Source organism: Pseudophryne corroboree, chromosome 2 (assembly GCF_028390025.1).
Source record: "Pseudophryne corroboree isolate aPseCor3 chromosome 2, aPseCor3.hap2, whole genome shotgun sequence".
Classification (NCBI taxonomy): Eukaryota; Metazoa; Chordata; class Amphibia; order Anura; family Myobatrachidae; genus Pseudophryne; species Pseudophryne corroboree.
The window spans coordinates 858,151,832-858,175,934 of record NC_086445.1 but is presented as its reverse complement, the minus strand read 5'-3'; the positions used below and the strand labels follow the sequence as shown (position 1 = coordinate 858,175,934).

The 24,103-nt window shown below is 44.7% G+C and overlaps 1 protein-coding gene across 3 annotated transcripts in view; it reads left to right on the top strand.

Moving 5' to 3' along the window:
* The window catches only part of ITGAE (integrin subunit alpha E), a 343,943-nt gene that overhangs the window by 132,440 nt on the left and 187,400 nt on the right, over positions 1 to 24,103 (top strand). For all 3 annotated transcript variants that reach the window (XM_063955833.1, XM_063955834.1, XM_063955832.1), the window contains exons 11-13: positions 451 to 598; positions 2,490 to 2,557; positions 3,855 to 3,996. In XM_063955833.1, coding sequence (XP_063811903.1) covers positions 451 to 598; positions 2,490 to 2,557; positions 3,855 to 3,996 — 358 coding nt within the window. The remainder of the gene's footprint in view (positions 1 to 450; positions 599 to 2,489; positions 2,558 to 3,854; positions 3,997 to 24,103) is intronic.

Here is a 24,103-nt window from a genome sequence, read left to right as displayed (position 1 = left end):
AGATTAATAATTACAATGCACTGTAGAAAATACACCATAGTCCTGTGCAGTATAAGGTAACATATGTAAAATGTATAATTCAAGTGCACAGTCTGGAACCTGTTCCCTAGAGGAGGAGGTGGGCCCCCAGGCACTGGGGCCCACCGAGGGTTTCCCATGTAACCCTGTGGGCCAGTCCAACACTGGTAAAGCCATAATTGAGAATTGTTTGAGATGCAGTTACAGTATAGGTTAGATCCCTGTGGGATTCCAGTTCCCATGACCAGGGCTCTGATTAGTAGTTGTATATGCTGATGGATGGTCACGGGATCCCTCTAACCCCTGAGACACAAAGGTCATTGACAGTATTTATAACTGATGTCATGGAAACTTAAAGCATAATAACTGTAGTATAGTAGAGAACTTTAAGCTGTCTTTGATGTTATATATTTGTCTTGCTAATCTCTACAGGTTGGAAGTGCATTTAATAGTGTTAAAGCTTTCAATGAGCTGACACTCATAGCCACCGATGAAAAGGATCATGTAATAAGAGTAGATGACTACTCCAAACTGGACGGCCTAATTTCCTCCTTGCAGCAGCGGATTATTGGGATTGAAGGCAAGTGTATACGAATGCTTATACCACCAGCTAAACAGCATATCTAAAAGATAAATTAATATTCCTTTTAGAATTTGCAAAGCGATAACTAAACAGGAGTTTTTATAGACTGCAGTTTCTAGAATATCACTCATAGTGAATGTGTTGACAATAGAACCCCAATTTTTAAACTGAATTCATATTGTAATGCTTCTGAAGTTCTTCTGGCTTGACGCCTTCCACTCGGGACAAAATGTGCATCTCCTTTACTTCCTGTTTATTTTCAATTGCTGTTACTATTCATGTCTAAATGAATAATTCATTGATAAATGTTTGACTTGGCTCTTCTGATCAATCATCAAGTTAGCTCAAGCAACTTAAGAGGGAAGTTCAGGAGCAGAGCATGTTGTGAAATAGTTCTTAGTCAACATGTATGCTGCTCTGTATAATTATCTCCACTTTAGATATCTCTCAGGATTATAAATAAAGAGGTAGTCTGTATTAGCGGCGCAACCAGATTTACAATAAAAGGACAGGTTTATCAAGTCAACTAACTAAGCAGGGACAGCTATTTAAATTGCATCTTTGGAAGCTTTGCTGATTAATGGATCACTGCATATAAATGAAAATGCTACAGATTGCAGTGTATGTAATGCTTCAGACATACAGCATACAGAGCCATCATTAACAGCAGTAGGACTGAATGTTTTTATTTTCTAGAAGTTGGATTATAGTATTCCACAATCCCAGTACCCTACTTTATGGAGCATTGGCTCTAGGAGTTGCAGAAGGAGTTACAGAAGAACCTGTCAGCATCCCTGGGCATATATGTGCACATTGGACTCAGGGCCGTAGAGAGGTTCGCTGAGCCCAGATACTGAGCATGGGGGGTGTATCATAATCAGGGGCATGGCCATGATCCCCCCCCTCAAAAAACAAACAAACATATAAAATCCTATATAATAGGATTAAAAATATACATATAAAATCCACTGCGGGGCGTTTATGTGCAGGGGGCATTTGACACTCTGCCAGCGCAGATTTTCAGAGGGGGAGGGTAAAATTAGTTTCTTACCTGGTACCAACAAGCGGGATTCTCCTTCTCTGCAGCACCATCTTCCCAGTGATATTCGGGAAGATGGCGCATGTCCACTAGAGAACGGAATCTTTGTTTTCACAGTGCGGAGCCATCTTCACAAGGTTGTCACTGGGAAGATGGTGCTGCGGAGAAGACAGACTTGCCGGTCCCAGGCTAGTACATTCAGGGGTGGGGCTGTAACAAGCCCTGGCCTGGATAATTTGTACTTGCCCCAACCCCCCTTCTTAGTGGCACTGATTGGACTCCTTGTACTGTAAACTGGATAGTGTGTGCTATACTAATATAGTATTAATAAATCATTCTCTCTGGTCAGTTGCGTTGACAAAGTGCTCAGAGCCACTGCTGCCACTGGACATGCACAGAACATCCATTCTGTTTCTTATACTACAAGTTCCCACCATCGCTCTAGTAAAATGGTATTATATACTTCAACTATTGTGGTAACAATTTGATCTGCTGGCCACGGAGGGGGGTTTCTGGGTAACTAGAAACCCCCACAATCCTTTATTTGCCTATGCCATAGGGTTCTGGTTAGTGATGCTCCTATGCTCAGTTTTATTGAGGAACAGGACAAAGGTCACCACTAGCCTGATTGTGGGTTCCTGACTGCAATTTTATCAGGTACAGCTGGACCCAGTCAAATGGAGAAATGTTAAACCTGGCCAATTGCACTATAATCATGGCCTTGATACTGTATTTCTTTTTAAGTTTAGTCCTACTTTAATTAATGTAATTGGCTTATATATACCTCCTATGCCACCTAAGTGTATTCATTGTTGAATCCGTGTGCTGTATAACCGTGTTTTTCTACAGGTACTAAAGGTGACTCATTGGAATTTGACTTGGCACAAACTGGTTTTGCAGTCCACTTGAAGGACAAGGTACAACCCCACACCTAAACTCAAACATTCAAGGAAGAAATGTGTGTAAAATAAAATGTATTAAAAGCCAATGTACTGTAGATATAAACACACTGGACAAAATAATATGGAATGTGGAAAGACAAGTGGTATAAGTTCAACGACGCGGGACATGAACATGCGTGTAGATGGTGACACTAAAACTATTGGATGATCATTATGAATGTCTGAGGTATTGATACAATGCAAATTTGTTGAGATATTGTTTATTTTTCAGGTGGAACCATCAGTCATACACATAATGTGACTGAGTGGCAAAAGGGAGCCATTGTTTTTGGCTGATAGCATGGCCATAGCCTGGAGGAGGTGGCAGAGTTTGTTAGTGTGCCCTCATAGACAGTGAGTTGTATCCACCTACAGTGGAAGAAGCATGGACACCAAGAATCTCAGCGTGGGAACAGTGGCCGAAAGTGGATCATGACAAATTGAGACTACAGGCATTTACGGGCGCCTAGCAACCACCAGACGGTTCCAAACACATCAGGAACTGCTCCAACAGAACAATGCCAGACCCAGCCCAACAATCCCAAAGTCCCAGATCTGGTGAATTGGAGTGCCACATGAGATGTGACACGTCAGTCTAGTGCTCTGCAAACCGATCCAAGCCTTTTGGCCACTGTTCCTACGCTGAGATTCTTGGTGTCCATGCTTCTTCCATTGTGGATGATACTACTCATTGTCTTCGAAGGCACCCCAACAAATGCTGCCACCACCTCCAGGTTAAGGCCATGCTCTGAGCCAAAAACAATGGCTCCCTTTCGCCAGTCAGTCACATCACAACTACGACCTATAATTCCACCTGAAAAAGAAACAATATATCAACAAATTTGCATTGTATCAATACCTCAGACACCATCTACACGCATGTTCACATCCCGCATGGTTGAACTTATACCACTTATCTTTCCACCTTCTGTATTATTTTGTCCAATATAAAATCTAACCATTCAGTCTGGAAAGCAGGGATGCAGAGATGAGCTAAATCAGCCCACCGGTGTAGAGATTTCAGTATATTAAATGCTGCTTTCTAATGCATGAAACAGATCTATAAAATTAATTGGTATATGTCTCAAGCTGCAAGACTATAAAACAGTTATACATTATGCAGTGTTTTTGGCTAATAAATTTGAGTTACCCCTATAAGCTTTATTTACCAAAGACAAACAAGCAAATTTGAACTTCCCTCTGTACTCCAAGTATCATGAATGACTGAAGAGCTTTGCAAGATCTGAATTAACTACTGCTGTTGTCTTTGCAGCACACTCTGATGCTTGGTGCTGTCGGTGCCTTTGACTGGTCTGGGGGTTTGATGCTTTATCGCACAGATACAGAGCCACATAAAGTGACATTTCTTAATGAGTCATCTGATAATGCAAAGTCAGCGGCTTACAGTTACTTAGGTAAAATATACTAACTAGCATGTTACAGCAACTTTATTCTTATTCAATTTTGAGTTTCAGTAGAGCACCCCGAGCCTTAATTGATTAAATGTACATATTATTATTAATTAGTCAGAAATATCTGATGCCTGGCTTACTACATACAAATTAGTAAACACTGGAACTAGACATGAAAGGGTTCGGTTCCCTGAGAACCGAACCCCCCTGAACATCCCGTTTCGAGCCCGGATCTGAGTCTGGCTCAGGACTTCCCGCCAGACGCGGAAACCAGAATGAGGCAAAATGTCATCATCCCTCTGTCGGATTCTTGCGGGTTTTGGATCCCATATAAACAGCCGCGTGTCGCCGCCATTTTCACTCTGAACTTGGAGAGTGAGGGAGACAGACCTCTGTCGCTCTCTGTGGGTTGTGGCGTCAGGTGGGGTTAGTGTGTGCACTTTAGGGGTGCTGCTGCAGTCACTGTCGTGTACCTGTGCTGTGGTAGGGGTGCTGTCCTGACTATCCTGGCTATCACTGGTGTTTCATGGGCTGTTACAGCCGGGTGCTGCAGTTGTACATGGGTGTTGCTGTCCTGGCTGTCACTATGTTGTACAGGGTGCAGGGACACTGTCCTCCTGCTGTATGCTGGAAAATATAAGGATGCTGCTGGCCCTGTATGTTGTAAAAATTCAGGGTGCAGTTGTTAAAAATTAAAAGCACACTGCTCCTGTATGCTGTAAAATACAAGGGTGCTGCTGGCCCCGTATGTTGTAAAAATTCAGGGGTACAGTTGTTCAAAATTAAAATCACACTGCTCCTGTATGCTATAAAATATAGGGGTGCTGCTGGCCCTGTATGTTGTAAAAATTCAGGGGTGCAGTTGTTAAAAATGAAAAGCACACTGCTGTATGCTGTAAAATATAGGGGTGCTGCTGTTCAAATAACATTATACTGGCCCACTGTTCAAATAACATTATACTGGCCCTGTATGCCATAAAAATTCAGGGGTGCAGTGAAAATCAATGTACACTGGCCCTGTCTTGTATGCTGTAATAATTCTGGGGTGCAGTGAAAATCAATGTACACTGGCCCTGTCTTGTATGCTGTAATAATTCTGGGGTGCAGTGAAAATCAATGTACACTGGCCCTGTCTTGTATGCTAGACAGGGGTGGTGGCACTGCGATATAGATAGGACAGGTTTTCACTAATCCTAAAATGCTGCTGAAGGAGGTGGGGTCACCTAACTCCACTGAGGTAAATAATGTGAATAGAAATAGTGGTTTCCTCAGTGCAAACTTAAGGACAAAAAAGTAAGAAATTGTATATATTTAAAATACAAGGATTTTATTCAATATGATAATAGTTTGGTATATATAAGTAGTACAATTCAATGGATTATGCTGAAATAATTTAATATGTATATGTAGGGATATGTATAAATATATATGTGTATGTTCTCAATGATGTTGATTGGTTAAAAAAAGTGAATATTAGTGAATGTAGCCTATTACCGGTAAACGTAGACAATTGACATACTACATATAACACATATAATAAAGAGGTTTTAAAAAGGTTTTAAAAAGCACAAAAATTCATGTACCAAAGTCCATTGTTAGAATGGTATAGCAACAAGTGCACTTCAGCGCACCATTTGCCAAATAAAAATCACGATCACTGAGACCTGTCAACAGGAAGGGGGTGCGCTTTTGCGGCTTACTCCCTCTGCTTATAAAGTTGTACTGGCACAGATTCGTGTGATACAAGTTCCTATACTCCAGGCAGTCTGTATAAGCACTCATTGCGAGCTGTTAATTGGCTGCAATGATCTCTCAGAATGCGGGCTGATCTAAATAAACACAGCCCCGTATTGCATGTGGGGTGTGCGCAGTGTACAAATGCTGCTGGGTACCTCTTAATCCCTTGCAGATGAACCTTCTCCTGCGCTGGGGCTGAGTGGTAACAGATATCTCTGTGGCAGGTGATCTCCGGAGTCCGCTGGCGGTTCTTCCATGCAGGCCGCTCTTAGCGATAAGCGGCACTGCTCGGGATAAATGTAATCTGTGATCAACGCGTTTCGCCTGTGGTGGGGCTTCATCAGGATTGCAGATCCTGTCTTGTATGCTGTAATAATTCTAGGGTGCAGTGAAAATCAATGTACACTGGCCCTGTCTTGTATGCTCTAATATTTCTAGGGTGCAGTGAAAATCAATGTACACTGGCCCTGTCTTGTATGCTGTAAAATCACAGGGGTGTTGTGAAAATACAGGGGTGCTGGCACTTTCTGCGGTTGCGATGTCTAGGCCTGACCTTCACAACACTGTATGGGAAAAGGAGGTACCTACCACCATTTGCACGCCCCCTGCAAGTGCTGGGAGGAGCACCGCCAGTTGCTGATATTGAGATTGAGGATGTCACTGTAGATGTACACCAGGATGAGGATATGGGTGTAACTGGCGCTGCAGAGGAAGTTGATGATGAGGATTCTGATGGTGATGTGGTTTGTTTGAATAAGGCACCAGTGGAGACAGTTGTTGGCCATGGGATGAAAAAGCCCATTGTCATGCCTGGGCAAAATACCAAAAAAGCCACCTCTTTGGTGTGGAATTACTAGTAGGGGTAAGGATGTTAACCACCTAGGAACATCCTCCCTTATACGTCACCTGCAGCACATTCATCATAAGTCATTGTCAAGTTCAGAAACTTTGAGTAATAGCGTAAGCAGTCCACTGACACATAAATGATGTGGTTTGTTTGAATATTATTTCTCTGTGAGGATGAGGATGTAAACACTGAAGGGGGGGATCGGAGGATGAGGACATCTTGCCACTGTAGAGCCAGTTTGTGCAAGGAGAGATTAATTGCTTCTTTTTTGGTGGAGGCCCAAACAAAACAATCATTTCAGCCACTGTCGTGTGGCAGACCTTGTCGCTGAAATGATTGGTTTGTTAAAGTTTGCATGTCCTGTTTATACAACATAAGGGTGGGTGGGAGGGCCCAAGGACAATTCCATCTTGCACCTCTTTTCTTTGCCACAACATTCCAGGGGTGCTGCCCTATATGGGGTGCTGCCCCTCTGCCCTATCAATCCAGGGGTGCTGCCTCACTGCCGTTTAAGTCTAGGGGTGCTGTTGCCTGTCTGCTGTGCTGCTGTACTTGATCCTAGGTTTAAATGAAAGCCTAGAGCAGATATAAAACAAGCTTCAACATCACAAACAGATTTGTGAAAACTAGCCGCAAAGGTGGAAATGGAAATTGCCAAAGTGTTTATAAATAAAGTGGGGAGACACCACAGTGTGACTCAGAAGAGACTGAATCATAATCCAGCACAACTGCCGGAGAGGTAAAGGTGATGTTTTTTGCTGGAGCATTAGAGAGAGGTTCTTCTAAATTATTTCATGTTAGGGACTCACTCAAATGAATGGCTCGAATTAGTCAACCTTAATTTTAATTTATTATTGATGTTCCACATTTTGGGATTATTTATTTAGAAGATGCGCATTTGTTGTACAGGGATCTTCTGTTCCTAAGGGCTGCGTAGGGTTATCGCAAGACTTTGCTGTGTTAGAACAGAGTTTCAGTGATCTTTCACTGCATCTGCTTTCCATTGCACTGCAGCACTAGATGGGCCAGGAGCTCCTGTGAGGCACAAGCAGTTACCGAATAAGGCCCAGTATGGAGTCTCATGGTGGCTTACAGCCAGGATGGTGTCTGGCTTGCCAGGCTGAGGCATGCTGTGGGCACGGAGGTTAGCATTGCTTCCTCCCACAGTCCTACTTATAGTATGAAATGAGTTTGGACTGTAGAGTGGTAAGCTCCACTAGGGCAGGGGCTCAATAACAAAAAAAATTACTGCACATTTGTGCTTAATACTTAATATAAATAAAAGAATCAAGACACACAGGTATGCTCACATGCGTGTAACTGGGAGCTGTGAAAAACAAAAATAAGGCATCTGCCACAAAATATGTAAATAAAAATGCAATAAAAAATGGAAAAAAAGAAACCCACGAGATTTTCACAAAATAAATTTCCAGACTCTGTGGAGGGGAGAATATCTAATCTTGATCGTGTGATATACACAGTTTATTTGCATCCAAGCATTAAATCCGAGATTATCTTAATCCCTGAAAATGGAGAAGGAATTTTTGGCCCCTAGTTTTTCAGTTTGTCCAGTAATGTGGTAATTAATAATTTAATATTTGGTTGACATCCTTTCTGTTCCACGCCAATATAGGAGTGGAGGGGAAAGCCTGTGTGTTGTTCCTGATTGTATGTGACTCTCTAATTTTTAATCACCTTCTTGACACTGTCCTCTTCCTCTTGCCTCTTCTCATAATGTGAAAAGTCATCAAATATGGAGGTGGTATGTTTGTAGCTACCTATGATTCGAAGAACTTGGTGAGCTTTTAACAGTTGGACCACCTGTCGCTGAAATGATGGGTTTATTAAACTGTGCATGTCCTGTTTAAACAACATAAACAATTCCATCTTGCGCCTCTTATTTTTCTTTGCATGATTATGTGCTGTTTGGGGCCTAGTTTTGAAACTGCCATCCTGTATGCCACTGCAGTGCCATTCCTAGATGGGCCAGGTGTTTGTGCCGCCCACTTGTGTTGCTTAACTTAGTCATCCAGCAACTTCGATGCAACCTTTTGGCCTATATTGTGAGGTGTTCAGAATAGACTGGAAATGAGTGGAAATGAATGTTATTGAGGTTAATAATACCGTAGGATCAAAATTACCCCCAAATTCTGTGATTTTAGCAGTTTTTATGTTTTTTTCCCAAAAATTATCCAGATCCAAAACCAAAACTCGAAAGGGTGGTTTTGGCAAAACCAATCCAGATCCAAAACACAAAACCCGAAAAGTGTCCACCGCACATCTCTAACTGGAACACATAAACTACATGACAGGGATTTACTAAACTGTGGTGCAGAAAGAAGTTAGTAAACACAAACAGCAAAATGTATCACACTGCACTTTGCATGACATTGCATGCATTGTGTGGCAGATTGATAAACTCAAAACATTATGCCTTTCAACACAAACCAAATGCTAAAACTGTCCTCCGAAGAAAGAAATAATGAAATACTCAGGCATAATTCTGCCCAGGGGCGTCTTAAGCGAACAGGGGGCCCGTGTCAAGACTCCGGGTGGGCCCCGTCCTCTCCACGGCGCCGTAGGCTCTGACATTGTGCCAGAGCCTACTGCCCATGCGCAGGTCTCCGGAAACATGGACACCGCCATGTTCCAGAGACAAAATTCAAACTGCGCATGCGCAGTGCCCATTTTGGAAGGGACTCCGGAGAGGTGAGTACTAAAATATGGGTGCAATGTGTGCGGTGAGGGCCCCCCTGGACCCAGGGGCCCTTGTGCACCACACACATTGCACCCATGATAGAAACGTAGAAACGCCAATGATTCTGCCAGGGCCGCAACTATGTGGGGTCCCTAAGGGGGCATGCGCCCCGGGTGCAGGATTTGAGGGGGCGCCGAGGAGTTAACAGAGGAGCAGGGTTTTTTTTTTTAACCGGCAGTGCTGCACTGCTCCAGTGAGACAGCAGACGGCTTCCGGGGCAGTGTCTCTGACCCACCTGTCTGCCTGCAGCTTGCTCTGATGCTGTGCGGGTTAGCTACAGTACCTGGGTACTCTACTATGCCGGCTACTGTCTTAAACTCACTTCTTTGCTAAGCAGTGCTGCGACTAGCGTGCGGTACACTGTGCAAGCTATAGAAGCGAGCTGTTGGTACTGTGTTTTTCAGCAGGCTATGATCCCGCCTGCCTGCCCAGCACCAACCAATAATAAGGTGCCCGCTACACATGATTGAGAGGACACGCTGCCCCAGGCTCTAGCTTGTTAACAGGTGCAGTCACTGATGTTCCAGAAATAAAAGGCTCACTTTGCCAGCCATCCACCTGGCAGTGGAAACTAAGGGTGTGTACACACGGTGAGATTCTTGCTATGCCCGATTTTTACTTGCGATTTCCCTTGAACACCCCAGAGGCCAGATAGCACAGATTTTGACTAACTTTTCTTGAGATATGGACTATGTGTGTATACGATTTTGGCTTATGTGAGATTTTGGCTTATGTGAGATGTCATTGACATGTGAGATGAATTAGATAGTACACCGATCTAGCAAGGATTGACTTGCCTGCACAGTCTATCTTTTCTTGCGATGCCGACCTGGCGGGGCCGCGCATTGGGATCGCAAGGTGACTTTCACCTTGCGATCTGCACTAACTTTTCTTGAGATTTTGACTATATAGTCAAAATCTCAAGAAAATATCTCACCGTGTGTACACACCCTAAGAACCTGGACAACCTCTAACTCTCACAGAGTATCACTGCAGCAGCTTTGTGGTGAGTTTAAAGACAGACTTTATTATCGGCACTGTGCTCCAAGTTAGCAGTATCAAACCTTGCTTTTCCTCCCAGATGGGGGAATTTGTTGTAGCATATAGGGGGAGGCAGTGTGGTGATGTAGTGTACCATATATAGTATGTAGTGTAGTAGTGTATTGCAGTATATAGGGGCATGCAGTGCACTGATGTGGTGTAGCTTCTAGGTGGATGTAGTGTAGTGATGTAGTGTACCATATAGGGTATGTAGTGTATTGCAGTATATAGGGGCATGTAGTGCACTGATGTGGTGTAGCATATAGGGGGTAATTCCAAGTTAATCGCAGCAGGAAATTTTTTAGCAGTTGGGCAAAACCATGTGCACTGCAGGGGGGGGGGGGGCAGATATAACATTTGCAGTGAGAGTTAGATTTGGGTGGGTTATTTTGTTTCTGTACAGGGTAAATACTGGCTGCTTTATTTTTACACTGCAATTTAGATTGCAGATTGAACTCACCACACCCAAATCTAACTCTCTCTGCACGTTATCTCTGCCCCCCCTGCAGTGCACATGGTTTTGCCCAACTGATAAAAAATTTCCTGCTGCGATCAACTTGGAATTACCCCCATAAGGCGATGTAGTGCAGTGATGTAGTGTAGCATATAGAGTATGTAGTGCAGTGTATAGGGGCATGTAGTGTAGTGATGTAGTTTAGCGCATAGGGGGATGTAGTGTAGTGATGTAGTGCAGTGGATAGTGGCATGTAGTGCAATTATGTGTTATGTTATGTATGTTATGTAGTGTTATGATATAGTGCAGTGATATAGTACGATGTATGGGGACACACAGGGGGGCATGCATTGGAACACGCTGCTGGGGGGGGCATGTGACACTTAGGTTACCACTAGAGATGTGCGGCTGGCACTTCATGTTTCGTATTTTGCTTTTGGTTCTAATTCCACTTTCGTGTTATGGTTTTGGCTTGGTTTTGCCAAAACCACAGTTTCGTGTATTTGTTTTGGTTTTGGATGAATTTTGAAAAAAAACATAAAAATGGCTAAAATTACAGAATTTGGGGGTAATTTTTATCCTATTAACCTCAATAACATTAATTTCCACTCATTTCCAGTCTATTCTGAACACCTCACACCTCACAATATTGTTTTTATGCCAAAATATTGCACAGAGGTTGCTGGATTACTAAGCTAAGCGACACAAGTGGACAACACAAACACCTGGCCCATTTAGGAGTGCACTGCAGTGGCAGACAGGAGGGCAGATATAAAAAAGGCCCCAAACAGCACCTCATGCAAAGATGTAGAAGAGGTGTAATGAGGTAGCTGTATGACTAAGCCAAGCGACACAAACAATTGGCCCATCTAGGAGTGGCAATGCAGTGGCAGACGGGATGACACTTTTCAAAAACTAGGCCCCAAACAGCACCTCATGCAAAGATGTAGAAGAGGGCGATGAGGTAGCTGTATGACTAAGCCAAGCGACACAAACAATTCCCACTGGAATTATACAGCAATATCACTGGAATTATACGGCAATATCACTGGAATTATATGGCAGTACCACTGGACATATATGGCAGTATCACTGGAATTATATGGCAGTACATAGTATTAATCAAAAAGAAGAAAGTATTCCTTGGTTAGGGCACTCAGAGACTAATACATCTAAAATTACTACAAGTCATCATCACTTAGGTAGATGACCATTAATGTAAAAATAAGAATTTACTTACCGATAATTCTATTTCTCGTAGTCCGTAGTGGATGCTGGGAACTCCGTAAGGACCATGGGGAATAGCGGCTCCGCAGGAGACTGGGCACAAAAGTAAAGCTTTAGGACTACCTCGTGTGCACTGGCTCCTCCCCCTATGACCCTCCTCCAAGCCTCAGTTAGGATACTGTGCCCGGACGAGCGTACACAATAAGGAAGGATTTTGAATCCCGGGTAAGACTCATACCAGCCACACCAATCACACCGTACAACCTGTGATCTGAACCCAGTTAACAGCATGATAACAGAGGAGCCTCTGAAAAGATGGCTCACAACAATAATAACCCGATTTTTGTAACAATCTGCTTAGAAGCAGGAGCACCCAGCTTGTTGGGTGCATACAGGATAAACAGCGAGTCAGATTTTCTGACTCCAGCCGTCCTGGAAACATATATTTTCAAGGCCCTGACTACGTCCAACAACTTGAAGTCCTCCAAGTCACTAGTAGCCGCAGGTACCACAATAGGTTGGTTCAGATGAAACACTGAAACCACCTTAGGGAGAAAATGAGGACGAGTCCTCAATTCCGCCCTGTCTGAATGGAAGATCAGATAAGGGCTTTTACAGGATAAAGCCCGCCAATTCTGACACGCGCCTGGCCGAGGCCAGGGCCAACAACATGACCACTTTCCATGTGAGATATTTTAACTCCACAGATTCAAGTGGTTCAAACCAATGTGACTTTAGGAACCCCAAAACTACATTGAGATCCCAAGGTGCCACTGGAGGCACAAAAGGAGGCTGTATATGCAGTACCCCTTTTACAAACGTCTGAACTTCAGGAACTGAAGTGAGTTCTTTCTGGAAGAAAATTGACAGGGCCGAAATTTGAACCTTAATGGACCCCAATTTTAGGTCCATAGACACTCCTGTTTACAGGAAATGCAGGAATCGACCTAGTTGAAATTCCTCCATCGGGGCCTTACTGGCCTCGCACCCCGCAACATATTTTCGCCAAATGCGGTGATAATGCTTTGCGGTTACATCCTTCCTGGCTTGATCAGGGTAGGGATGACTTCATCCGGAATGCCTTTTTCCTTCAGGATCCGGCGTTCAACCGCCCTGCCGTCAAACGCAGCCGCGGTAAGTCTTGGAATAGACAGGGTCCTTGCTGGAGCAGGTCCCTTCTTAGAGGTAGAGGCCACGGGTCCTCCGTGAGCACCTCTTGAAGTTCCGGGTACCAAGTCCTTCTTGGCCAATCCGGAGCCACGAGTATGGTTCTTACTCCCCTCCGTCTTATAATTCTCAGTACTTTTGGTATGAGAGGAAGAGGAGGGAACACATACACTGACTGGTACACCCACGGTGTTACCAGAGCGTCCACAGCTATTGCCTGAGGGTCCCTTGACCTGGCGCAATACCTGTCCAATTTTTTGTTTAGGCGGGACGCCATCATGTCCACCTTTGGTTTTTCCCAATGGATTACAATCATGTGGAAGACTTCTGGGTGAAGTCCCCACTCTCCCGGGTGGAGGTCGTGTCTGCTGAGGAAGTCTGCTTCCCAGTTGTCCACTCCCGGAATGAACACTGCTGACAGTGCTATCACATGATTTTCCACCCAGCGAAAAATCCTTGCAGCTTCTGCCATTGCCCTCCTGCTTCTTGTGCCGCCCTGTCTGTTTACGTGGGCGACTGCCGTGATGTTGTCCGACTGGATCAGCACCGGCTGACCTTGAAGCAGAGGTCTTGCTTGGCTTAGGGCATTGTAAATGGCCCTTAGCTCCAAAATATTTATGTGAAGTGATGTCTCCAGGCTTGACCACAAGCCCTGGAAATTTCTTCCCTGTGTGACTGCTCTCCAGCCTCGCAGGCTGGCATCCGTGGTCACCAGGACCCAGTCCTGAATGCCGAATCTGCGGCCCTCTAGAAGATGAGCACTCTGCAACCACCACAGGAGAGACACCCTTGTCTTTGGTGACAGGGTTATCCGCTGATGCATCTGAAGATGCGATCCGGACCATTTGTCCAGCAGGTCCCACTGGAAAGTTCTTGCGTGGAATCTGCCGAATGGAATTGCTTCATAGGAAGCCACCATTTTTCCCAGGACCCTTGTGCACTGATGCACTGACACTTGGCCTGGTTTTAGGAGGTTTCTGACTAGTTCGGATAACTCCCTGGCTTTCTCCTCCGGGAGAAAACACCTTTTTCTGGAATGTGTCCAGGATCATCCCTAGGAATAGAAGGCGTGTCGTCAGGATCAGCTGCGATTTTGGAATATTGAGAATCCAACCGTGCTACCGCAGCACTATCTGAGATAGTGCTACCCCGACTTCCAACTGTTCCCTGGATCTTGCCCTTATCAGGAGATCGTCTAAGTAAGGGATACCTAAAAACTCCCTTCTTTCGAAGGAGTATCATCATTTCGGCCATTACCTTGGTAAAGACCCGTGGTGCCGTGGACAATACAAACGGCAGCGTCTGAAACTGATAGTGACAGTTCTGTACCACAAACCTGAGGTACCCTTGGAGAAGGGTAAATTGGGACATGTAGGTAAGCATCTTTGATGTCCAGAGAGACCATATAGTCCCCTTCTTCCAGGTTTGCAATCACTGCTCTGAGTGACTCCATCTTGAATTTGAACCTTTGTATGTAAGTGTTCAAGGATTTTAGATTTAAAATTGGTCTCACCGAGCCGTCCGGCTTCGGTACCACAAATAGTGTGGAATAGTACCCCTTTCCCTGTTGCAGGAGGGGTACCTTGATTATCACCTGCTGGGAATACAGCCTGTGAATGGCTTGCAATACTGTCTCCCTGTCTGAGGGAGACGTCGGTAAAGCAGACTTTATGAAACGGCGAGGGGGAGACGTCTCAAATTTCTTGAGACGGGCCCCCACCGTGCCTGAGACCGCTTGTAAAGCCCCAGCGTCATGCTGAGGACTTTGCGGAGGCGGGAGAGGGCTTTTGTTCCTGGGAATTGGCTGTTTGCTGCAGCCTTTTTCCTCTCCCTCTGCCACGGGGCAGAAATGAGGCGCCTTTTTGCCCGCTTTATGGGGCCGAAAGGACTGCGCCTGATAATACGGCGTCTTCTTAGGTTGAGAAGCTACCTGGGGTAAAAATGTGGATTTTCCAGCCGTTGCCATGGCCACCAGGTCTGTTAGACCTACCCCAAATAACTCCTCCCTTTTATAAGGCGATACTTCCATATGCCTTTTGGAATCAGCATCACCTGACCACTGTCTTGTCCATAACCTTCTTCTGGCAGAAATGGACAGCGCACTTACTCTTGATGCCAGTCGGCAAATATCCCTCTGTGCATCACGCATATATAGAAATGCATCTTTTAAATGCTCTATAGTTAGTAATATACTGTCCCTATCTAGGGTATCAATATTGTCAGTCAGGGAATCCGACCAAGCCACCCCAGCACTGCACATCCAGGCTGAGGCGATTGCTGGTCGCAGTATCACACCCGTGTGAGTGTATATACATTTTAGGATATTTTACTGCTTTCTGTCAGTAGGTTCCTTAAGGGCGGCCGTATCCGGGGACGGTAGTGCCACCTGTTTAGACAAGCGTGTGAGCGCTTTATTCACCCTAAGGGGTGTTTCCCAACGTGCCCTATCCTCTGGCGGGAAGGGGTATGATGCCAATAACTTTTTAGGAATTATCAGTTTTTTATCGGGGGAAACCCACGCATCATCACACACTTCATTTAATTCCTCAGATGCAGGAAAAACTACAGGCAGTTTTTTCTCACCCAACATAATACCCTTTTTAGTGGTACAGGTATTATCGGAAATGTGTAAAAACATTTTCCATAGCCTCAATCATGTAACGTGTGGCCCTACTGGAAGTCACATTTGTCTCTTAATCGTCGACACTGGAGTCAGTATCCGTGTCGGCGTCTGTATCTGCCATCTGCGGTAACGGGCGTTTTAGAGCCCCAGATGGCTTTTGAGACACCTGGACAGGCACAGACTGAGTCGCCGGCTGTCTCATGTCATCAATCTTTTGTAAAGAGCTGACACTGTCACATAATTCCTTCCATAAGCTCATCCACTCAGGTGTCGACTCCCTAGGGGGTGACATCTCTGTTACAGGCAATTGCTCCGCCTCCACCTCATTTTCCTCCTCATACATGTCGACACAACGTACCGACACACAGCACACACACAGGGAATGCTCTGATAGAGGACAGGACCCCACTAGCCCTTTGGGGAGACAGAGGGAGAGTATGCCAGCACACACCAGAGCGCTATATATACATACAGGGATAACCTTATATAAGTGTTTTTCCCCTTATAGCTGCTGTATTGTTATACTGCGCCTAATTAGTGCCCCCCCTCTCTTTTTTAACCCCTTTCTGTAGTGTAGTAACTGCAGGGGAGAGCCAGGGAGCTTCCCTCCAACGGAGCTGTGAGAGAAAATGGCGCCAGTGTGCTGAGGAGATAGGCTCCGCCCCCTTCTCGGCGGCCTTTTCTCCCGTTTTTCTGTGGAATATGGCAGGGGTTAAAATTCATCCATATAGCCCTGGGGGCTATATGTGATGTATTTTCGCCAGCCAAGGTGTTTTTATTGCTGCTCAGGGCGCCCCCCCCTAGCGCCCTGCACCCTCAGTGACCGAAGTGTGAAGTGTGCCTGAGTAACAATGGCGCACAGCTGCAGTGCTGTGCGCTACCTTGGTGAAGACAGGATGTCTTCTGCCGCCGATTTTTCCGGACCTCTTCTTGCTTCTGGCTCTGTAAGGGGGCCGGCGGCGCGGCTCTGGGACCGAGCTCCGAGGCTGGGCCTGTGTTCGGTCCCTCTGGAGCTAATGGTGTCCAGTAGCCTAAGAAGCCCAATCCACTCTGCACGCAGGTGAGTTCGCTTCTTCTCCCCTTAGTCCCTCGATGCAGTGAGCCTGTTGCCAGCAGGTCTCACTGAAAATAAAAAACCTAAAACTAAACTTTCACTAAGAAGCTCAGGAGAGCCCCTAGTGTGCACCCTTCTCGGTCGGGCACAAAAATCTAACTGAGGCTTGGAGGAGGGTCATAGGGGGAGGAGCCAGTGCACACCAGGTAGTCCTAAAGCTTTACTTTTGTGCCCAGTCTCCTGCGGAGCCGCTATTCCCCATGGTCCTTACGGAGTTCCCAGCATCCACTAGGACGTCAGAGAAATATAACTTTTATTTCATGAATAGTTAATAGCAAGCGAAATATGTGAAAGAGAAAAAGAAAAATGTGTTAACAAATAAGGTGAAAATAATAAAAGGCTAGATCACTGTATTAGTATGCTTGACAATAATTCTGCCAAGTTGGGATGTATATCAAATGTTGCCTAGAAGTGTACCCCCCTCACCCTTCTCCTTCCCTTTTTCTCCTTTCTGTACCCCTCCCCCTTTTGCTTAGCTTACCCGTAAAATAATAAAAAATAATATTAAAAAAAAAAAATGTTGCCTAGAAGTGAAACATTTATTAGCTACTGTAACATACTTATGTTTCAAAAGTCATGCAAAAGTATAATATTTATTATCTACTATATATCAATCATGGGATAAACCCAAATGTAGATTAAATGCCTGAATTGGATTCTCAGCAAAATAGCATGTTTATGGTGTGCGCATCACCAATAATCTGAATATTTAACAGGCATGTTTGCATTCCTTATCTATAGTGATTGTTACAGTGTTAGGCAGAGCCATAGTTGTGCTTCTAATTAGATATTAATCAGAATATACAATCAACTAAATGATTGTGTATGAACCAGCTCATATATCCTTATGTGGATTAATTGTAGCACCGAATAATACGGTATTGATCATGAGGAATTACTAAAGTTCCTAAATAAATGTCGGCAACCAGACGATGTTAATATATACGTGCCTCTTTAATCACTAATTAATCCTATGTGCTCCTTATATTTAGCATTATCACATGGCGCTTAGGTTATTGACCTGTCAGAATCTATTTTCATATATTAATTATCCAGATTGTATGATTAAAAAAAGTTGCTGGTATGCAATGTTATTTTTGTATTTGTACAAATGTTCCAGTCTCATCAACCCCATCAATGACCAATTAATCATGAATCGGATTGCAATAATGTGCTGGCACAGAAATCCGTATATTCAGTGTAACGGATACTGTATAGCAATCACTAAATTAGATCCCTCAATGTATAGAATTTATGGGGATCTAGTTCTAATAAGTAAATCGTTGATATTAATATTAATAGTGAACGTGCCAGTACATACATATGTTGATCTACAGGCGCTGCCCGTTATTGCGCGACTGTTGGTGAGTAAAAGGTTATTCAGCAATACTAATTGTCATGGGCAGTGGTCCCCTGTAAGTAAATATTGGTGGATATCCAAAAATGCTGCCTCTTAAGACTAAGGGAAATAATGGCTTTTATACACCTCAGCAGGGCTGTGATCGATGGTATCAGGGTTTGTTGTCACACATATGCCATTATTTGCGGCTTGTATTCAATGACTGATCTCTAATATAAGAGTGATGTAGAGATGATATGCACTCATTTACACATATATTATAAGCACATATGTTAAATTGTATCCCTCCTAATGTAATGAATATTATGTGACAGTCACTGAAATTGGATCCCTCTATATGCACAGTATATGGGGATCTAGCTCAGATATATAAATCAAAAATGTACCCATGTATACATGTGATGGACCGCAGGCACTAGCCGCTATTGTTCGACCGTTAGTAAGTAATAGGCTGTGCAGCAATGCTAATTATCATGGCCAGCGGTCCCCTGTGAGTCAATATGTATTGAAGGACAACTAAATGTGTTACCTCTGTTTATCTAAAACCATAATAGTTTTTATACACCTCAACAGGGCTGTGAACATTGACAGCAAAATTAATCGTCACACAGATACGCCGTTATTTGCGGCTTCATAAAATGACTGGTTTCTAATATGGAAATGGTATAGAGATAATGTACATTGATTTGTACATGTATTATAGGTACATATATCATGAGATCCCTCCTAATGCATGTGAATTGCCATCACACGCATCAAGGTTCCGTATAGTGACAGTGAACTGAATAGTGCATAAGCATCCCGCTGTTAGCAGCTACATATCCCGGCTCGTAATGATGAGAATAATATAGGAATAATGTACATTGATTTGTACAACTGTTATAGGCACCTATATCACGATACCCCTCTTAATTCATATCAATGAGCTACACACACACCAAAGCTCCGTGTAGTAGCGCTAAGCTACTTAGTACACGAGCATCCCACTGTCAGCAGTTACATGCCCCGGCTCATCAATAATGTTAAAGTTAAATACGATATACATAAAGCAAGCATACATTATACAATTTAAGGGCTATCACACCCATATGGACAGTGATCTAGCTGGTTAAAAAGCGGGCACGTTTTCACGTGTACCGCTCTACCTAACGACCATTTCGCATTTGCAGCTTAATCATAGGAACCCGAGTACTGGGCAGAAGGAAGCTATATACCCAGTCTCTCTTCACAGTTGGCTATTATTATATTAATATATAATTTATTGGTCATCTACCTAAGGGATGATGACTTGTAATTTTAGATGTATTAGGGGTCTATTCATGCAGCAGTGAAAAGCCCTGTTTTGCGTTAAACAGGGCTTTTCTCTGCTTACCGCAATTCACAGAGCCGGTTACCGTGGAGAAGTCTCTGACTACTCCAGCGGTACCCCTGCTCTGTGCCTGAATCGCATCACCATACCTTTGTATGGTGAGTGCAATTCATGAAGGTGCGGAAAGCTCTGCTTTCCGCTTCTCCATGGAGTTCAGGTTCGCCATCTCAGGACGGCGTAACCTGAACTGTAGTGCGGAGACGTCAGGGAAGCTCAATGCTTCCCTGATCGCTGCTCGGCACCTCGTGCTGGCTCCGCCCCCGACCTCTCAGCAACCACTGCGGCCTGCCGGGAGGTCATCAAGCTGCGCATGCGCAAAGGGACCCGCCGCTGGACTCCGCACATCGCTGGGAGGGACCGCTGGAGAAGACCTCACCGCAGGAGCCCCAGACACCGCAGCGCATCGTCGGAAGGGTGAATATACATGAATTGCTACTTATCACAGCTATACATCGCATCGAAGAGATGCGATATATAGTGATAAGTAGCAATTATGTTTTCGTTTTCTACATGAATAGACCCCTAAGTCTCTGAGTGCCCTAACCAAGGAATACTTTCTTCTTCTTGATTAATACTATGTGCTAAAACTTTATTCCTAGGAGCACCCCCCAATAGTTATATTGTATTATTTATACATAAAATTATTTTTTCTAAATGGGGTAGAGACAATTATATACAATATATTTAGTTTATTATATTATGTGTCTGTGCGATCCACCACATCTCTGCATTATATGGCAGTAGCACTGGACATGTACAGAAGTGTCAGACAGGATGGCACTTTAAAAAAACTAGTCCCCAAACAGCACATGATGCAAAGAAGAAAAAGAGGTGCAAGATGGAATTGTCTTTGGGCCCTCCCACCCACCCTTATGTTGTATAAACAGGACATGCACACTTTAACAAATCAATAATTTCAGCGACAGGGTCTGCCACACAACTGTGGCTGAAATGACTGGTTTGTTTGGACCCCCACCAATAAAGAAGCAATCATTCTCTCCTTGCACAAACTGGCTCTACAGAGGCAAGATGTCGACCTCATCCTCCGATTCCTCACGCCTTTCACTGTGTACATCCCTCTCTTCACAGAGTATTAATTCGTTCCCACTGGAATCCACCATCACAGGTCCCTGTGTACTTTCCGGAGACAATTGCTGGTCAAGGTCTTCCTGGAGGAATTTATAATAAATTTTGATGAACATCATCTTCTCCACATTTTGTGGAAGTAACCTCCTACGCCGATCGCTGACAAGGTGACCGGCTGCACTAAACACTCTTTCGGAGTACACACTGGAGGGGGGGGGGGGGGCAACTTAGGTAAAATAAAGCCAGTTTGTGCAAGGGCATCCAAATTGCCTCTTTTTGCTGCCAGTATACATACGGACTGTCTGACATACCTGCTTGGATGCTGTCACTCATATAATCGTCCACCATTCTTTCAATGGTGACAGAATCATATGCAGTGACAGTAGGCATGTCAGTAATCATTGGCAGGTCCTTCAGTCCGGTCCAGGTGTCAGCTTTCACTCCTGACTGCCCTGCATCACCGCCAGCGGGTGGGCTAGGAAATCTTATCCTTTTCCTTACAGCCCCAGTGGTGGGAGAAATTGAAGGAGGAGCTGTTGATGGGTCACATTCTGCTTGAGTTGACAATTTACTCACCAGCAGGACTTTGCACCTCTGCACACTTGTGTCTGTCAGAAAGAGAGCTACAACATAGGCTTTAAACCTAGGATCGAGCACGGTGGCCAAAATGTAGTGCTCTGATTTCAACAGATTGACCACCCTTGAATACTGGCAAAGCGAATGAAAGGCTCCATCCACAAGTCCCACATACTTAGCGGAATCGCTCCGTCTTAGCTCCTCCTTTAACTTCTCCAGCTGCTTCTGCAAAAGCCTGATGAGGGGAATGACCTGACTGAAGCTGGCAGTGTCTGAACTGACTTCACATGTGGCAAGTTCAAAAGGTTGGAGAACCTTGCACAAGACGGAAATCATTCTCCACTGTGCTTGAGTCAGGTGCATTCCCCCTCCTTTGCCTATATCGTCAGTGGATATATAGGCTTTAATAGCCTTTTGCTGCTCCTCCATCCTTTGAATCATATAGAGTGTTGAATTCCACCTCGTTACCACCTCTTGCATCAGTTGATGGCAGTACAGGTTCAGGAGTGTTTGCTGGTGCTCCAGTCTTCGGCACGCAGTGGCAGAATGTCGAAAGTGGCCCGCAATTTTTCGGGCCACGACAGCATCTCCTGTACACCACTGTCATTTTCAAAAAATTCTGCACCACCAAATTAATTGTGCAAAACATGGGATGTGATGGAATTTGACCAGTTGTAATGCACGCACAATATTGGTGGCATTGTCCGATATCACAATATCTCTATCAATTGTCTAAATCCCACTGCAGTAATGGCGGATACCAGACGCACGGCTAACACCAACATAAGTGTCAAGGCCTTAGTTATCCACTTTGCAACAGGATGACTGCTGTTATATTTCATCTTCCTCACAAAGGACTGTTGGACAGTCAATTGCTTAGTTGAAGTAGTACAAGTGGTCTTCCGACTTCCCCTCTTGGATGACGATTGACTCCTAGCAGCAACAACAGCAGTGGCAGCAACAGCAGGCGTATCACTCAAGGATCCTCCGGAGGAATCCCGGTTAGGAGAGGACTCCTCAGTCTTGACAGGGACATGGCCTGCAGTACTACTGACATTCATTGTTGAGGAGGAAGTTGACATTGAGGGAGTTGGTGGTGTGGCTGGCAGGAGCTTGGGTACAAAAGGAAGAAGAGATTTAGGTGTCAGTGGACTGCTTACGCTCTTACCCAAAGTTTCACAACTTGACACTGACTTCTGATGAATGTGCTGCAGGTGACGTATAAGGGAGGATGTTCCTAGGTGGTTAACATCCTTACCCCTAATTATTACAGATTGACAGAGGCAACACATGGCATGACACCTGTTGTCCGGTGTGGAATTATTTCTCCACAAATCCGAAGAGGTGGCTTTTTTGGTATTTTGCACAGGCATCACAATGGGCTTCTTCATCCCACGGACAACAGATGTCTCCCCCGGTGCCTGATTTAAACAACCCACATCACCATCAGAATCCTCATCGTCAACTTCCTCCTCAGCGCCAGCAACACCCATATCCTCATCCTGGTGTACTTCAACAGTAACATCTTCAATTTCAATATCAGGAACTGGACTGTGGGTGCTCCTTCCAGCACTTGCAGGGTGCGTGCAAATGGTGGAAGGAGCCACCTCTTCCCGTCCAGTGTAGCGGGAGCATGAGGGCTTCCATCGTTATGTGAACCTCTAGTCATGAATATAGGCCAGGGCCTTAGCCATTCCTTGCCACTCTGTGTCGTAAATGGCATATTGGCAAGTTTACGTTTTTCCTCAGACCATTTAAATTTCTTTTTTTGGGTCTTTTTACTGAACTTTGGCTTTTTGGATTTTACATGCCCTCTACTATCACATTGGGCATTGGCCTTGGCAGACGACGTTGATGGCATTTCATCGTCTATTGCATCACTAGTGGCAGCAGCTTCAGCACTAGGAGGAAGTGGTTGTTGATCTTTCCCTATTTTATCCTCCAAATTTTTGTTCTCCATTATTTTTCTGGAGTTATAAAACACAATATGCGTCACAGGAGCACTGGACATATGGCAGCAGAGGATACCACTGTGACTGGTCACTGGAATGTCTGATGGCTGATGCACAGAACACTACCACTGGTCTGATGCAGGACAACACAGCTACACTGTAAGGAACTTGTTATTATTATACAACAGCACTGTACATATGGTAGCAGAGTATACCACTGTGACTGGTCACTGGAATGACTGATGGCTGATGCACAGGACACTACCACTGGTCTAATGCAGGACAACACAGCAACACTGAACTGATGCAGCACAACACAACACCCTATACAGCAGCACTGGACATATGGCAGCAAAGGACACCACCACTGTGACTGGACAGATGCAGCACAAGAGACGGACACTGAGAGAAGGGAGACACGTCCTCCCTGTACACTCTCCAATGCCAGAGTGAAAATGGCTGGGACGTGCGGCTCCTTATATGGTATCCAAATACCGCGACAATCCGACAATGGGATGATGACGTTTTGCTCGTTCTGGTTTCAAAGTCAGGTGGGAACACCTGAGCCTGACTCGGATCCGGGCTCGGGTAGTGAAGTTCGGGGGGGGGTTCGGTTCTCAGGGAACCGAACCCGCTCATTTCTAGTTACCACATTGCATCTTTTAAGCCATGCCCCCGCTCCGTCATGCTGATATTACCGGCATTATACTGCAGGGGGCGTGGTTATGATGACGCGATTCAACAAGAATTACTCACTAAGTGGGTGGCCTGGCAGGGGGGACCAGAAAAATCGTGAGAC